The 17,860-nt window shown below is 54.6% G+C and overlaps 1 protein-coding gene across 2 annotated transcripts in view; it reads right to left on the reverse strand.

The window, feature by feature from the left end:
* The window catches only part of MYO1D (myosin ID), a 70,886-nt gene that overhangs the window by 4,330 nt on the left and 48,696 nt on the right, over window positions 1–17,860 (reverse strand). For both annotated transcript variants that reach the window (XM_052699671.1, XM_052699672.1), the window contains exon 21: window positions 14,314–14,468. In XM_052699671.1, coding sequence (XP_052555631.1) covers window positions 14,314–14,468 — 155 coding nt within the window. The remainder of the gene's footprint in view (window positions 1–14,313; window positions 14,469–17,860) is intronic.

The raw sequence follows: 17,860 nt of genomic DNA on the forward strand, positions 1-17,860 counted from the left end.
AGCAGATTTCCCATGGCACTGAGAACTGTCTCCATCCACAGCAGCTGAAGCCATGAACAGCAAGCAGCTCCAGCGCTCGGCATCCATTCATTCGAGCAGAATATCTCCCCCCTCCTGCTGCCAGCTCCCTCCTCCTCTGGGCTTAGCAGGGTTAAATCTGCCACATTTTTCTCTGCGATAAATCGAAAAACTGAGCAGCAAACGGGGAGAAATGAACTGCAAAGCCGATGCTTCCGCTGCTAATGGCTGAACTCTTTGTTCCGGGGCTATCGCAGCGCGTCAAGAGGTTCCCTCCATGTGTTCTGAAGGGCCGCTGCAGTAAGGAGATAAGGAGCCACTGCTGTGAAATCATCTCAGTGTCAGAGGTGTGGGCTGAGCCAAAGAGCCCCACGGCACAGCGACCACGATGGAAACGAGTCCCATCCCAGCAGGACGTGCGCGCAGACACTGCACGAGCTTCTGCTGCCTTCACAAACACAGAGCGCCCTGCAGCCCGACCTCAGGATGCTGGGTTGGCAACACAGATGCGAGCTGCGGAGGTGGCTGGCGGCTTCTCCATGATTAAGAGAGAAAACGCTTTGCGAAACAGCTCTGCTCCTGGTGCCTGCTCCTCCCTTCCCACTCGCGCTGCCTTCTGCCCCTCGGTGGTTCCCAAAAGCTTCATTGGTTCAGAGCACAAATGGACACCCATAACGCAGCCGTGTCACTGATGAGGACATTAAAGAGCATCAGCCTGGCTTCCTAAGCCAACTTCTGTATACAAAGGTTGGAGCATGGGGGAAAAACCCTGCAGTGACCAGGGATGGATCTGAAGCCCCAAACCCTGCGGTGGTCAATGGTGGGATGGGTGGGGATTCCATGAGATGGGATGGGTTGAGTTGGGGATGGGGTCAGATGGGATGGGATGGGAGGCACTGGGTTGGGGATGAGGATGAGGATGGGATGGGTTGAAGACAGTTATGATGAAATAGGGATGGGGATGAAGATGGGGTGGGAAATCCCCACTTGAGAAAATCTATCCCAGGGCTGATTGCTCCATGATCCCTCCTTCAGCCTTCATTATCTCTTCAATTGCATGATCCAAAGGAGAAGAAAGCCAGGAGGATGGTCTGCCTGCTGCCTGGCTGCATGGGACACAGGCAGAAGGGAGGAGAGGACGCGGTGTATTTTGGGCTCCCTCCTCCCCAACCCCTCCAGCGTTGGCTGCTCCATGGGAGGGATCTAAAGACGACTCACCCAAAAATGATCATTAAAACCTAAATTAAACCTATGCCTAGTCAATATTTTCCATTCCAACTACCCAAGCAAGAGCTTCAGTAGAACCAGCAGCAGCTGCCAAGGTGCTCACAGAACGACGAGCAGTGCCCCATTTCGGGTCACATCTACAAATGGAATTCAGTGCTGGGAGCCAAAGCCGCTCCACCAGCATCTGTCCAGCAGAGAGTAAACCCAGCACGAAACACCTCAGCCCTTTCCTGTGGGAAATGAGCTCTGAGCACCATCCCTCCCAGCTCCTGCCTGCAGCGTGCAGGGAAGGGAAGCGCTCTGGGTCGACCAACAGGCCATCAACCGACGGGCATCACCTGCACTCATCCTCACCAGTTCCAGTGCCAAAGAGATGCCAGATAACAGCACAAGCCCCCACTCTGCGTCCTTCATTCTGCTCAAAACACACCTCGAATTTCGGGTGGAATTCCCTTCATTCTTAGGCCTGGGACTGAATTCTGCAGTGAAAGCAGTCAGCGACGCAGACTTCAAAGCACTCACCCCAGCTCAGCCCAAATCGCTGCGTTAATTACAGGTTGGTTTGCCGGGAGCACCGCAGCTCCATCCCAAAAATGTGAGACACGCGGTGATGGACGGCGCAGAGCCGACCTGCCGCTAACAACAAACCTGCCGGGCTCCCGTCTGCTCCACTGGATGTGCTTTGGAGAGAGGTAATGAAAGGTGTCTCTAAATCTCGTCAAACCAGACCAGCAGAGCTGCGCTTTCGTTTGACTTGTAAATCGCAGTGCACTCGTGGTCAGCGCCACAGAAGGACCGCAGGAGCTGCGTGTTGTTAAGCACTGCCCCACAACAGAGGCACCGTGAGAATGGGAACTGTGCAGAACGACCGGGTCCGTGGGGACAGGACAGGGGACAGGAAATATTCCAGGAGGGAGACGGCAGAGCTGGGAGCGATGCTCTAACCCCACGGAGATGAGTGCCTGCGCTGCAGCGCCGTGCTGGGGAGGCAAAGCAACTGCTTCTCCATCCCTCACCACGAAAGAAACGACCAGAATTAATTCAGGGTGCTTCTGGGAAAAGGGCCCTTCGCTGTGACTCGGTGCGATGCCCCCACTGCTGCTCTCAGAGCCTCCAGCAGCTCCCACAGCTGCACACGGTGAGGGGGGATTGCGGAGCACGCAGAGATCGCTGCGCTGGGGGCTTCTCTTCAGCTCCGTGCTGCAAATAGGAGGTGATGCTCTGTCCCTGCAGCAGGCAGCGCTGCGCAGCCCTCCTCCCCCCGCAAAGAAGCTGCAGGAAACGTGACGGCTGTGCCACGGGAGGGGCTGCAGCCCCACAGCTCCCCACAGCTCCCCACCACCCCCAGCGGGGGCTGGGAACGCAGCCGTTCCCATTCCAGCACGATTATTTTTAGGATGCAGCACCGCGCTGCACCAGGGATGCTCCCGCTGTAGCCATGGCAACCTCCCCCCGCAGCGGGCGCCGCATCCCTCCATCCCACGGCCGCCATGGCCCCACAGCCAGCACCATCCCCCTGCCAGAGGCACTCTGGTGCTGCCACCCTGCCGCCCTGCGCTGTGCCCTGGGAAGGTCCGTGGGGCTCCCAGAGCAGAGCCCGCTGTCAAAGGGGCACGCAGGGAACGTTATGGCAGTGCAGGCACCGACCCTCGTTAGCCACGAGTATTAATTGCCCTCAAGCACGCAGCAGCACCGCTCTGACCCGACCCAAAGGCCGGTGGCAGGCCCGTCTCCGGCAGTGGGCTGCGTTGTGTCCCTGCAGCCACGTGAGGAGGAAACAAAAGATTTGCATGAGCTAAAATAGTCAGGGCTGTAAGACGGGGGGACGTGAGCACAGCGCTCCCACCTCCACCGCAGGAAACCGCCTCGCTGCGGGCCATCCCTGCGCAGCCCCACGGCACTGCGCTGCTCCTGGGCTGCAGCTCCTCAGCAGTGCTCACAGGAAGGACTGAACCCAGGGCTGCAATTCAGCTGATGCAATGCAACTCCTGTTTTCGGCACCTGAGCTCTCAGTCCTGCTCGAGACGTGCAGCAAAACCCAACAGGGGATGCGGGCACAGCCTGCAGCCGTGGGGAGCCAATGTGGCAGCTCTGCTGGCTGGGCGTGCTCCCAAAATGAATATTTAAACGCCCTGGAAGGAAGGAGGGAGCATTTCTCTCCACATCCATTCTGTTTCCACAGACAAAAGGTTTCCCATGAATTCTGTCTCCCTTCCCTCCTCCACTCTCACAGTTTCAAGACCACATTACAGGAAAGCAAAGGACTCAATTTAGCTTGTAAGGTCGCTGCTTTCTTTCTATGTTTGTCACTGCTGCATTTCGCTGCCTGCATCAAAGACAGACGGGCGTGAAATGCAGCAGGCAGCGCCGTTTGATGGCTGACGTTCTGCTCATTAACCCAGCTCCTGTCAGCTCCAAGAGGAGCTGGAACAGCATTGCACTGCAAACACACTGCAGCCACAGCACGGTGTAACTGTGTGAGAAAAGACTGCAGAACCATGGAATGATGGCATGGCTGGGCTGGAAGGATGTTAAGGATCACAGAACCATGGCATCACAGCATGCTGGGCTGGATGGGACTCCAATGGACCCCAAAGCCCCCAGCCCCCCCCAGCTGTCCCCACCTGTAGCTCAGGTGCCTCCATGGACAGGACACCCCCAAACTCGCTGAGGACCCCCTTCCTCCTCTCTCTTTGTTTTAACACCATCCCCAGCCCCTGCTTTAACACCCTGCAATGGGAACTGGTGTGTGTGTGCCTCAGGATCTGATGCATATGAGGGCTGCTCCAGCCAGGTGAGTGCTTTGAGAAAGCAATTCTGAATCTGCTGGAAGCAAAACAAGGAGGATGACAGAGCTTGGGCTGGGACAGTGAAACAAAGCCCATTACAGCACTGGGGTAAGGCAGGGCAATAATGAGACAGGCTGATGTGTCACCCCGGCAGGGCTGGGGCTGCAGGTCCTTCCCTGGAAGGAAGGTGACACAGAAGCCCAGGGAGGCAGTGGATGTTCTGCAGGTGCATAGGGAGGGCAATATTTTCCCCTGAAAGTTTACAGCTAAAAACAAAAGGCTTTGGTAGAAGTCACAAAGCTGCTGCATACGTAACTTTTTCCTTTCCAGTTTCCCCTGCAGTGATGTTTGAGAGTGAAAGAGGAAATACAAACTTGTATTTTCCAACTGCTAGAGATAGCCCAAATAAATGCCTCGGGGACGGAAAGGCAAAGCTGAGAGGTGGAAGGGATGGACGCAAGAGATGGAGACGAGGAAGGGACGGACACAACGGCTGGGGAGAGGAAGGGGTGGATGTGATGGATGCAGAGGAACAGGGGTGGATCTGATGGATGGAGAGGAGGAAGAGGACACAGAAGCAGCAGCCGTGCGCCAGCGGCGGTGGGATTTCAGCTGAGGACCCAGCCCTCGTGCAGCCTGACTCCTGCTGCTGCCGGCAAACAGCACAGCTCCAGCAGTAACAACACCAACACAGCACGTGGAGCACACGGCCTTTCTGCAGGCTTCTGTCTGCTGGGGCTCTGCACACCCCCAGCTTGGGGGGCCGCCCCACAGCAGCTCAGGAACGTTCCTTCCCCTCCAAGAGCAACGAACAGAAGCCGGGCTGCGGCAGAGCAAGGAAATGGTGCAAGAGGAGCCAGTGAGCTCAGCAGACACTGCAGGAAGCCCAGCACGGCGTGGTGCTCAGCGCTCGCGCTCAGCTGGCGGCACCCAGTGCACTGCGCAACATCCGCAGATGCTCTCGAGTTCCTCCTCAGGACGAAGGATTTGCAGACACAGGAAGGACGGCACTGGTTGCACACGGACACAACGAGCAGAGCAGTGCTTCAGCATTTCCTTCTGCTCTGCCCCGAGCTGAGCTCTGTGAGCAAAGCCGCAGGGAGGCAGCTTAATGGCAGCAGCGCTGCGCAAACAGCGCCTGGCAGGGCGGGCGGGGGGCAGGCGGGCTGCATCTCCTGCACAGAGCCTTGCAAAAGAGACCAACCCAGAACCGAGGCAGCGCTGGCCCTGCTGCCATTGCACACACACAGCAAACACCAACAGGAGGGCACTGTAGCAGCTGTGCAGACAGTGATGGCAGCTGATACATCTGAGCACCAGCCTTCCGGCTCCAGAGGCCCAGGGAGGTTGTGAACCATCGGCAACACAACACGGCCTTGGTGCTCTGCCATCACCCACTTTCTTGTTTGCTTCTCCTTCAAGCACACCCCTCCAAGCTGTTCCTCCTGCTGCTCTCTGAGCCCTTTGTCTCCTCTCTCGTGGTTTCTGCTGGTTGCAAAACACAGCACCAGCGGAACTGCAGGAGAGGACTATTAACAGCCACAAGTCTCCATGCCGGTCCTGATTATAAAACAAATTAATTCCAGTCTGAGCCAAACTGAGCCCAGCCCAGCAGCTGGGCAAACACAGACGCCTCCAAACAAACACAAGTGGGTGATGAACACTTTGGGGAATGGCATCCCTGCCCCTCTGCCCCCAGCGCAGCCTCAGTTAAAGGCAGTGGAGACGTCCAGTGCTCTATCACCCATCTTTCCCTGTTCCTGGGTGGAAGGATGGCTGTGTGGATTTGGGTTCATGGGAGCAGTGGGGATGGGTTGGGGCTGGGCCGGAGGATCACAGCATCACAGAACGGTTTGAGTTGGAAGGGATCCTTAAAGGCCATCGGGTCCAACTGGCCGCAGTGAGCAGAGGCACCCACAGCTCCATCAGCGCTCAGAGCCCCATCCCTGACCCTGGGGCTCACGGCTGGATTCAGGCCACCCACCCATACAGGGGTACCTCGTGCCCTCTGAGATGCCCTGGAGCGCCCAAACATCCTCATGGGGCAGAAAGATCTGCCCTGCCCAGGGGAGAGCCTCACCTCTTCTATGGAATACCACAGCAGAGGGGGTGGGACAGCCTGAGGGACCACAGAGAGCAGCAGGGAGCCCAGCAGGAGGATGTGTGTGAGCACAGCCGGGTGTGTGGTGGAACGGGAGATGTTCCAGGGCACAGCATCTCCAGCAGAGCATGCAGCTCCCTCACGATGCACGTGGTGAGTAAGGCACAGAGGACATCACAAACGTCACCCAGCAGAGCAGGGCCACTGGGTTCAGCCACCAAAGGGCATCTCCTCTGCCCTTGTCTACACTACAGACTCCAAAACACATCCACTGGGATGCTGCAGTGCCACCTGCACGGCTTGAGGGCACCCCGAGAGCATCGCCTCCCAAACAAACATCTCTGCCCGTCTCACAGCAGGGCTCTGCAAAGCGAAAGGCAGATCAGAGCGCGTCTGTTCAATCACAAGGAGCGACGGCCAGGAAGCCGTGCAGAGATCTCTGCGCCTCTCCCCCTCGCTGTCACATCAGAGGATGCAGCAGCCACACGACAGCACGTTTCCCTGGGAAACAGGGCTAAAAATAGGGCGGCTGGGAGACGTTTGGGAAACCACAGCGAGGACGGAGCACTGCTCTGCATCCGGTGCTGATCCTCAGTGCTGGGATCGCAGAGCTGGAAGGACCTGCAGAGGCCATCCAGCCCGGCTCCCCGCAGTGAGCAGGGACTGCAGGGCTCCAGCAGGCAGCCTGGGGAGGAGCAGGGATCCCCACCGCCCTGTGGAGGCACCCAGCCACGATGCACAGTGGGAGGAGAGCTCCCACATCATCCCTTCCTGTGGGTTCAGCACAGAGGGCAAAGCAGCCCTGCGTGCGTTTAATTACCCTGTGAAACTCGTTAGCCAGGGCTTCCACCTCCAGCACGTCACAGCTGATGAATGGCGGCGCAGGATGGATTGTGCCATTTGTATGTAAAAACGCTCCGTGCAGCAGGGATGTTCATTTATACCACGGGCCGAGGGAGATTAAGTGACATGAAATGCAACGAGGATATAAAACACACCTGCTGATCAGTGCTTCCTAACAAGGAACGCGCTCTGTGCACACTGTAAGGTGCAATGAGCCACTGGTCCAGGCAGGGCACAGTCAGCAGTCGCATCTATGGCACCATTCCTCTTCATTCCCCATCCCTGCCAACATCCCCTCCATCCCCGTTCATCTCCCATCCTTTCCCTGCCCCAGGGGAGCAGTGCTGAGGATCACCAGCCCAGGGCAGCGCGGTGGCACCGGGCTGAGGCTCTGCCCCCCACCCACTGCTCTGCACGCTGCCTACAGCTCCTCCTCGCTCCTTAAAAGAGAACAGAACATTATTTACAGTCTAATTTTAAGCCATCACCCCGGAGCCAGAAACTGAACTCATTTCCATAGACTGAGTGGTTTTACCAGTATGCCGGAGCCAATTACCTCCTCTCCCCCCATCTCCACTATTACTGTCACCTCCTGGAGGGGCAGCGCAGGGCAGGCACAGCCCTCTGAACGCAGCAGAGAGAAAAAAAGAAAGGAAGACATCTCAAAAACATTTTTCATCGGCTGCGGCCGAACGAACGAGGGCCCATCATTCACATTCATTATCATTCTGCTCTCAGCTCCTCGCAGGCTGAAGCCAGCGCTCCGGCACACGCTCAGAGCAGGGAAGGGGCTTTTAAGTAGGTCAGCAGTAAAGATGATCAAGGAGAGTCTTTTTGGTGCTGGTTTTGCTTGCTGACAGCTACAGGAGCCCTGATCTGACAAAATGACAGCAAACGGTGCCAGGTGGGCACGGCGTGTAGGGGACACGAGATTGGAAAGCCGGGGCTGTGGGGAACGTGGGGGCTGTGGGATGGAAGGGGGCTGCAGCATTACCCCCTCCCCTTTCTGGTTCCTGCTCCCATCCTTGGTTTCTCAGCCTCCAAGCATTCCCCCAGCCTCGCTGAGCAGTGTGCGTGGAGGAACAAACCCCAAAACTGAGGCAGAGTCGGGAAGGAAATGCGAATGGAGGGCTGTGCCAAGCCCAGAAGAAGAGCTTCACCGTGTGGATGGGGCCCAAAGTGCAGCGGGGCCCAAAGGCCAGCAGGGCAGCACAGCTCAGAGTGCTGCTGCAGAGCTGAGCAGTGCCATACGGGGCAGCTGCGGGACAGCACGGGGAGAGCCAGCAGCATGCTGCAGAGCGTGATATTCCTGTGGCTGCAGGGAGCAAAGAGCTTGGTTTCATTTGCAGACTCGTAATGCCATTCTGGATTAGAGTTTGCATCCTACTCAGCCCTGCCGCTCAGGAACAAGCTGGTTGTTCCTAAAGCCCACCCTAAAGCCCAGGCGCAGGCTTCCTCAAGGTCCTCAGGGAGGAGAACTCCAAGACCACCAACCTCCGACCCCCAGCCCATCACCGTTCCCACTCACTGAACCAGAGAGCATTAAAAGATCTCTGAGATCCCCAAATGCAACCCTAAGTCTGAGATGGAGGGGAGCCAGCCACGATGCTGGAAGCTCAGTGAAGCATTTCAGCAGTGAAAATGCCCTTTGGGAGGCACTGGGGCTCTGCAGGTCCAACCGAGCGAGGAGCCGACGGCAGCAGAGGCAGAGCTGCATCTCAGCTCCGTGCAGAGCTGGGCAGCGCTGGGGAGATGCTGGCCAAAGGGAACCCAGCAGGGAGGAGGTGACTCCAAGCGGAAGCAGAGCGCCGGGCCGTGAAATGTGGGAGCTTTGACTGAGCACAACCCAACACCTCGGGGGAAACACAAAGCGAGCAGCGCAGAAACGGCCACGGACATCTGTCAGCAGTGCTGCCAGCACAGCAGCATGCAGCTCTGCAGGAAGGGCGAAACGAAGAGGAAAAGAGAGCAGAGGAAGATCAACGGGGGTCCTGCAAAGGCAGGGGCGGAAAGACTGCGATGACCATGAAGTGCAACCCAGCATCCCACCACGTCCACCCACAGAGCACAGCAGGACTGCGAGGTCATCAAACCCCCCCTGCCCACCCATCGCTGTGCTGGAAAAGATCTCAGATCCCCAGTTCCAACGGCAGCCATCCCCACCTCTGCTCTGAGCTCCAAATGCAGAACGGGGATTTTACACCTCCTCTCTCCTTTCTTGGCTCCCTTCAGCCTTCCCACTCAATTTAGCACCACACAGCACCATTTGCACCGTAATGATGATGCGTGGCACTGAGCTGCAGACGGATCAGAGAGGCTCATTCTTACGAGGAAATTTACTTTGGATCATCCTCACACCTCTCCTTTGCAAAAGGGGAGGGAAAAAGCAACGCTTAAGCAATAGCAAATCCACGCCAAACTGCAGGATCTGCAGGGGATCTGCAGGGGATCTGCAGGACTGCAACGACTGCAACTCAATAAAACACCACAGAATTCATCCCAACACTTCTGCACACCTTTCTGGTTTGCACAAAACTGACACAAAACCCAACAGCGACCTGGCCCACCACAGCAGAGCCATGGACAAAACACCCATCAGATGTTAGGGTGCAGGAGCACAACTGGAAAGCAGAAGTTGTGAGGAGAGCCTTGCAGCAGGCTCAATATATGAGGAAGGTATGCTTTGATTTTGTGCTGCGAGTTTGATTCTGCAGGCTGCGCTTTCTTTTTTGGGACCAAATACGCAATAAAAGCCACAGTTGGTCATGAATTAAAAGGCTGAGTTTCCCTTTTGGCTTTGGTTGGGTTTTGGCACAGCCAGTGCCATGTCAGTACTGCCTCCTTTGAGTGGCTGCAGACAAGCTGTCCAGGCCCGCTGCTCTCACCCAATTTAAGTCCGTTCCAAAATTCAGCTCCTTGTCCATCGGGGTTGGACTCCATGATCCCTTCCACCATGGGATAATCTGCAACCCTCTGCATTTCAGTCATGCCAGGTATCACGCTGTGGTCTTCACCACGTCCACATTTCATCAATTCTGTGCTCCCAAATTCCCAGAGAGCCCAACCCAACCCGACCCCTTGCCCATAAAGGCGTCGTTATGCACAAAGTCACAGATCACCATTGGAAGAGCAGCCCCAGAAACACAGCTCCTATGTGAGATCAGTTTGAACAGCGAGGCCGTAAGATGAGACTGCATGGGCGAGAGACACAGAAGGAAGGAAGGCTTAGAAGAGAAGATTTGGGCTCTGCCAATGATACCAAGTGGAAAACTAGAAGGAAAAATGTGTTAATGTGTGCTTTTATGATACTTTATGCAAGAATATGGGGGAAAAAGAACAAACTGATGTTTCTGATGAAATTATCAAATATTCGAAGATTTCAAGAGAAAAATGCACATTTCTTTCCATTGTTTCCAACCTGTGGAACGCAGCAGATCCCATCCCTCCTGCAGCCCAACACAGCATCCCCTCTCCATGGCAAACAGCACGAGCTCCAGCCCTCCCTAAACAAACCCAAACACAGCAGGTCTCGGTGGCTGAGGTTCTGCAGATCCCAGCTCAGGGCAGCTGCTGGGGGCAGACGGGTCCTCGGACAGCGTGATAATAGGAGAGAAGACGTGCTCTGAAACAGTGAACCGTTCACATTTGGAAGCGTGACGGCACCTGGAACAGCCAGACAGGAGCAGGGTGGGGTTGGACGCTCAGCTCTAGGATGCTGCACGCCAAGTAACACAGCTCCTAGATGCTAATTATCCCCCAGACCACAAACAGCCCTTCCAGTTCCACCCTCCCACCACTGACAGTCCAGGAACAGGCAGGATTTATCTTCAGCCACCCCGGAGATGGGGAATCCTTCCAGTCTCACCACGGACAGACAGGAACAGAATGGATGCATCTGCCTGAGCCCTGCGTGGAGACGGGCACCTCAGGGAGCGCTCTGCAGAAGGCCAGCAAGGCAAAGCACCACCGCAGAGAGCAGCGTATCAAGTGGGCACCATCTCTCAGGAATTACAGTTAGTGCAGAAATCCTCCATTTCTGGAGCAGGAGGGCTGGAGCTGGGTGGTCACTGAGGTCCCTTCATCCAACCATTCTGTGAGTTTTTGTTTTTGAAGTGCCCTAAGGAACACCTCAATATCCCCAATATATAACATCAGTTCAGAGAACGCCAAGCAACCAACTGTGGGGAAAGCCAACCTCCTGCAATGCCCCTCGAGCTGCAGCAACTCCTCTCCATAAACACCTCCATCCCAGGAGCAAAATTCTTCATCCTCACAATATCATAAAACACAACAAACTGCTACCATTGTGTGCTCAGACACAATCATTTACTTCCCGATTTAGAGGTCAAGGACTCAAACAGAGGATTGATGAGTTCAAGATTGAACTTTGCCTCTTGTGCAGAGCCCTGCTCTGTCCAGAGCTCAGCTCAGCCTCAGCCCAAACCCAGGACTGCAGGAGACAAAGTCATCCTCGCTGTGCCAGGGATATGCTGACAAGTGTCATAAAAAACCACCCTGCAATGTGAGATGGGTTTCCTCGGTCTGGGGTTCCAACTCCATTCTGGAGACGTGAATGAGCAGTGCTGCAGCATTGGGAGAACGAGTTTTAAGAAAGAAACAATCCTCTTCCAACCTCCTTATGAGTCCCTTCCAGGCAGGAAGAGCTCCCGGAAAGTTCAGGAGCACCAACAGCTGAAGAAACCCCTCCCAAATAATAAAAAATTACAAGAGAACATCAGGAGTGCTCCTCATCACAGTGCTCGGACTCCTGTGTGGTGACACGGGGCATAAAGACAGCAGATCTGCTCCCTAAGCAATGTATTTCCCAAAGAAAAACTGCCATTCCTCAACCCGAGTGACTGCAGCGTGGTCAGCAAACCTGCACAGGAATCAGCAGAGATGATGAGAACGACTGCAACTCAGCTCAAGGCAAACGGCAGCTGCGTTTCCTTGGATTCAAGCACAAGGGTGATGAGGGAGGAATTAAGCCGCCTTTTCCAGCACACAGATGAGTACCTGGTGCTTCAACCCGACAGCAACTGCGGGCTCCAAAGCACGGTTATGAATAGAAATCTTGTACAAAAACAAAGCTATTTATGCCCCGCTGGAAAAAAAAACGCTACGGGAGAATCTGCTGTGAATAAAGTCTGCTCCTTTGTCAGCCTGCAGCCGCCCCAACAATGGTGTCAGCCACTGGCACGGCTGAATGGGAGCTGAACATGGGTTGGCTGGCACTGCTGACAAAGGATAAATCGTGTGCAGCAGCGATTCAGAAGCAGTTTGCTTTGCTGAAGCAGCCCTCAGCTCCTTTTGATCACATCCAGCCTGCAGAAAGCCCAGTTTGGATGCAAACCCCAGCTATGGAGTGCTCCTCCACCCACTGCCAGCACAGGACGAGCAGCACCGCGTGCCCCCAGCTCCAGGGACGGACTGATGTGGCAGCACAGCTGTCACACACTCCTTTTGTGCAGAGAACCATGGGCTAAGTGCACACCACCACCGTGAGCTTCCAAATCCCAGCCTGGGTTCTTCTTTGGGTCCCTCTTCTCTTACAACACGTTGAATCTCTTTGGTTTTTGTCTGGCTTTTGTTGTTTTCAATGGATAGCATCAAGAAATGTACAAAAGCCCATCTCTACCCCAACACAACTGACAGCAGATGGCTGCTCCCAGGGCGCTGCCTTCCATCGACCCAACAAACCAAAATCACCAAAGCGCCCAACCCACAAACAGCCCTCAGCTGCTCCCCACCAAACCTACAAACAACCCAACCTCGCTGCTCAACCTTTCAGACGTCCCAGAATGCCCCCATGGAGCAGAAACAGCTCTGAATGCAGGTGATGAGGAAAGCTGTCACCTTCCTCAAGGTGTGCCATGCTCAGGATGGCCAACCACCAGGGGACCGCAGCCCTGACCTGTTGCCCCTTCCATGAACTGCTGATGTCAATAGCTTTGCAGTGCTCTAGGGAAGCCCGTTTAAGCAGCCAGCACTAAAGACAATTAATCCAGAGTGCACTAATGATTAAAATAGGCTGACGGGTCTCAGCGTGCAACAGGAAATATAAAATTATCCTTAGGCGAGTGATTTGCTGCTGGAATTCTGCAGGGATTGCTTTGACTGCTCTTTTAACACTGCTAACACCTCGCACAGTGCTATCAAGGATGGCTGCAACCACACTCAGAGAGGATCCTAAACAAGAGCCGCTGTCCCCCGGGAAGCCGCCCCATAGCACAGAGTAGGGCTGCTCCAAGTCCCCTTGGAGGTCCCCACAGCCTTGGCTGCCCAAAGACTCCCTGCTGGATGCAGAGGAACCTGGCAGTGCCACACAGTGACTGCAAATCCTATTTCTTGAGGAATTCCCAAAGTGGCTCTCGAGCAGCGGGTCAGCGAATCCCATCCACCAGTGGGATTTTGTGAGCACATGAACTTTGTCACTTTTCTTTTGATTTCCAGATATTGCTTCGATGAGGGACAGCGTGATATTTGGGTGTTGGGAGCTGCTCCTGCACATTGCTGTTAAACCCCAAACCTCTATCAGACAACAGAGAAAAAGTGGCTTTTAGGAACCTAACAACCTAAATTCACTCTCACCACCCTTCCACCACAGCTCTATAAGAACATTTACCCACAAAGAGTCCTCTTAGCGGGTGATAATTGGAACAGATATTGAGAAACACAAGAACCAGTGCTGCAGGTGATGCTGATCAGCACCGAATCTCACACAAATCTGCTCTGCAGGAGCAAGAGCTCAACCCTGTGGGCCTGTCCACTGCTCACACCACGCTGTGTCTAGAGGGTTAATTGTGCACTGCAGTGCAGTGAGTGCTGTGCAGCTTTTGGGCAGTTCCAAACTCACTGCAAGAAACAACGGTGCTTCTCGCTTGTTCAGCTCGACCTCCCGGAGCTCCACGCACAGCAACCACTGCAGGGCTCTGCCCACCACTAAAGCACATTTTGCAAGGTGATCTGCAGGGAACCAGGTGCCGTCTTACAGCTCAAGCACTAAATCATCCACTGACATTGGGGGCAGGGGAAACAATCTGAGGAAGGAAGAGCTGCGTTTTAGTTCTAGGCGTTAAGAGCTTGACCTTAAAGTGCTGTTTGAGTCGACACACTTAAAATGCACGTTCAGTGGTACCTGTCCCCAAATATCCGTGCTCTAATGGACACATATAGAGCCAGAAGGGGCAAACAAAGCATAGTCTGAAAAACACAAGGAATGAAAGCTCTGGTATCCCAGCAGTAGTGAAGGAACACGGATAAAAAATCAGGGGTGACACCAACAGGAATTCGTGGTGAGTTTGGATCTGGCTATAGTGAGTGTGCAGCACCGACCTCTTGAAGTGGCTGGCCAGGACGCCCACCAGCTCCCCAACCCTGCTGTCGTTGGACGGCTCTTTGCTGAACAGGCAGACGATGAGATCCTTGTTGTCCTTCGTGTGGAAAACCACCAGCTGGTCCTTCCCATTGGAGACGCTCAACCCGACCAACTGCGAAGAGGAAGTGAGAACAACATCAAACTCATGGAGGTCATTCACTGCTGCCACTCCGCCTCCTTCCTTGCGCTGCCTCTTCGTTTCTGCCTCTACACCGAGAGCAGGGCCAAAGGGAATGGCTCTCCTGCTCTCCTGCTCTCCTGCTCTCCGTGCTCCTCCCAGCTGAAGATAAGAAGGTAAAACATCGGCTGCTGGTTGTTTTGTTGTGTAGGGAAAGAAAACGCACAAAAAACAAAAACCAAGAGGCAAGTGCATTAACAAAGTGGGGCAAGAAAAAGGGAGAAGAGGGAGAACGGAGGGAGGAAGAAGTGTTGGAAATATCCAAATAATTTGTCAGGATGGCATCTCTGATAAAAGCAGATTTTCTCGCGATGGGCATCCCACAAACAGCACCCTAGGGCCGCAGTGACAGCTTCTGTACCTTGCTTCCCCCCCTACCTCCCCCCTCCCGTTTCCCCATTGCAGGCACCCAGGTTCACAATCTCATCAAGGTTTACATGCGCTAATTGCTGTGCTATCTGGTGCCAGCCAGCAGCCATCCTGCTGTTCCCAAGGCGTCTCAATGCCCTTCTTGTCGTATTGATGTGGTGATTTTCTTCCAATTCTTTGTTAAACAAAGGTGGGGGGGCTGCCAGACCTTCCTCAAAACCTTCCTCAGGCCCTCCCTAAGGCATATCACCACTTGTCCTTTTAATTACAGCAGTATAGCCCTGCACAAAGTGTAACACTATTTTCATGCTGGCTATACGTAACTTGTTGCTAGCTTACATATGTATGTAGTTAATTATTTCGCTTCTCCCCCTTTAATTCCCTGTTGCTCAGGTCCTGTCTGTCCAGCACCAAAACCCAGCCATTTTCGAACATCAAGGGGTTTCTGATTTGTGCAGGCATTTGTTACATCTCGCTTGCCTTTAGCTGAAGGCCCAGAAGTTTTTCAGATGGCTGGACAGACAGGAGCTGCAGCCTTTGTGCTCACAGCTTCCTCCATCTGCTAAACTCCGGAGGTGTGCATGCATTACTTACATTGGGAGCACGTGCTGCTGGGGAAGGATTATCTAAAGAATGAGTAATGAAAACTATCAGAGAACCCCAGTGAAGTAGAAGGACCCCTGAAAAGAACTATCAGCTCTAATAAAGGACCCAAAGGGTAGCAGAGGCCACGAAATTACAAAAATTCTCATCTTGTTCTAATGCAGAAACAGCATTCGGTTCCCACAGGAGGGAGGAGGAGCTGATGCACACGAAGATGGCAGAGCAGAGCTCTGTGTGCACCCAGGGAGGACACAACTCCTTCGAGCTGTGCGATGCGGGCAGAGGAAACCACACTGCTATGAGCAGGAGGCACCGATGCACCATTTTGGAACTCAAAACGTCACCATTCCCTTTCTAAAGGAGAAAAGGCCCCCGTGAATCCCCACTGCCTGCACTGGAAAGCAGCTGAGCACCATCCGACCTGCAGACCTCCCGCTCCCAGCTGCGCATACCCAGCACAGGTGGGGTTTATTCTTTCCCACTGACACTATTTTGGGGCTGCGAAATTATTCCACGCCTCTGCACAGGCATCGACAGCTGCTGGGCTTTACGGTGTCCCTTACAATTAATGGGCGTGCTTTAATGACATCTCGGGAGCACGGGGGGACTCGTGCCACCGCGGCGGCACTTTGCGCAGAGAGGAGCCACGAACAACTGAAGTCTGAATCTGAAAAGCCGACCGAAGCATTAATTATTCAACAGGGCTTTGTCACAAGTCCAAGAGCCCATAACTGCCCTGTTTCACCCCGTCTCTCCCCCTCAAAAGACTGAACAAGTGAAAATAATACAAAAGAGATCGTTTAGGAGAACGTGCTTCACTGGGCATTTACAAGCGCTAATATTAGCTCCGCCTGGAGAGCTGAAGCATCCCCAGCAGCTGCGGGGCTCCGCTTTCGACACGCAGCGCCGCAGCCCTGAGATCCTCCCTGCTTCTCAGTCACCTTCAATTCCCTTCACGCACAAACGAAGAGAACGCAGAACGTGAAAAGCAAGCGGGAATCACACGAAGGGCAGCACTGAAACCACAGCAGGTGGGGGACGCAGCGCTGACACCAAGCGATGGGAGCAGCAGACATCAGCTGATGTCTCCGCTGAGATTTCCATGGAAACAGCGGCCCGAGCAGCGCCGCGTTCGCAGGGCGCTTCGGACCCGCTGGCAGCACAGCCCGGCTCTCACCGCGCTCCCCTCGCTGCGCCCCGCCGAAGGCGCCCACCTCCCCCCGGCCACGGCCCTTGCGGTCGGCCCTGCCTGCACGCCCCGTCCGTGAGCGCTGCTCTGATCATTACCCGCTTGCTCTCGCACTGGCTCAAACACTTGTTCTTCCCATAGGGGCAGCTGTGGTGGCTGCAGGTCAGCGCCCGCACCACGGTGCCACCCCAGCGTGCACAGATCTCCTGTTTCCACGCCAGCAGAGCAGAGATGCGCGGCTCCAGCATTTACCGCGCTGGAATCCGGCTCTGACCCCTGCGTGGGTCCTTAGGAGCCACTTCCCCTACAAAGCACTCGGCGGCAATGGCTCGGCTCGCGTCCATTGTTCAGCCCAAAGGGAATCATTGCAGAGCTGTGAATAAAGCTGATTCCTATCTATGGAAATGTAAGTCTGTGATGCATAAAATCCCAGCTGGTCTGAGCTCACCTTGATCCTTTGAAGACATCCCTCCACCTTTAAAGCGTCTGCTGTGCGTTTAACAAGTTTGTTAGCACAAGCAAGAGTCATTGAGATTGCTAAATGCAGCCTGCTGACAACTTGGTTTGGCACAATTAAGAGATAATGTCAGCACAGCACCGCGTCAGCTCTGGAATGACCTGCAGTTGCTGCACAGTGGCAGCAAAGTCTGTGCAAAACAAGAGTAGTCGTGGGACTGCTTGGCTGCAACACCTGCAAGGACGGAGGGCAAGGCAGCAGCAGCAGCTGCCCACACTGTGCTGGGTCAGGTGGGTAACCAGCAAGGACGCTGGCAAGGGACCAATCAACCCAACATTTGGATGCCATCTCAGCTCATCACTCGCTCCACATTCGCAGATTAGGTTTCACTGCTCCTCTAAGCCCATTTTTTAGCCATGGGGGACCGTTGGGTTTATCGTTCCTTCAAATGCAAACATCACAACCAATTTGTGTAGGACATCTGCAAGCAGTGCAGCCAGGTTCTGTAGGGTGGAGATAATCACAGCAGCATTACCTCAGGCTGACGGAAACAAACAGGTTGAATCCACGCTCTAAGAGGAGCTTTTCTCCCTTCCCCCCTTCCTCCCAGTGATAATCTGCTGCTCTGTGACTGGCAGCTAAATGCTGCTTACATCAAACGTGAACAAATATATATAAATCAATTCCAACAACATTCAGGATCAAACG

Source organism: Tympanuchus pallidicinctus, unplaced genomic scaffold (assembly GCF_026119805.1).
Source record: "Tympanuchus pallidicinctus isolate F22 unplaced genomic scaffold, pur_lepc_1.0 scaffold37, whole genome shotgun sequence".
Lineage (NCBI taxonomy): Eukaryota > Metazoa > Chordata > Aves > Galliformes > Phasianidae > Tympanuchus > Tympanuchus pallidicinctus.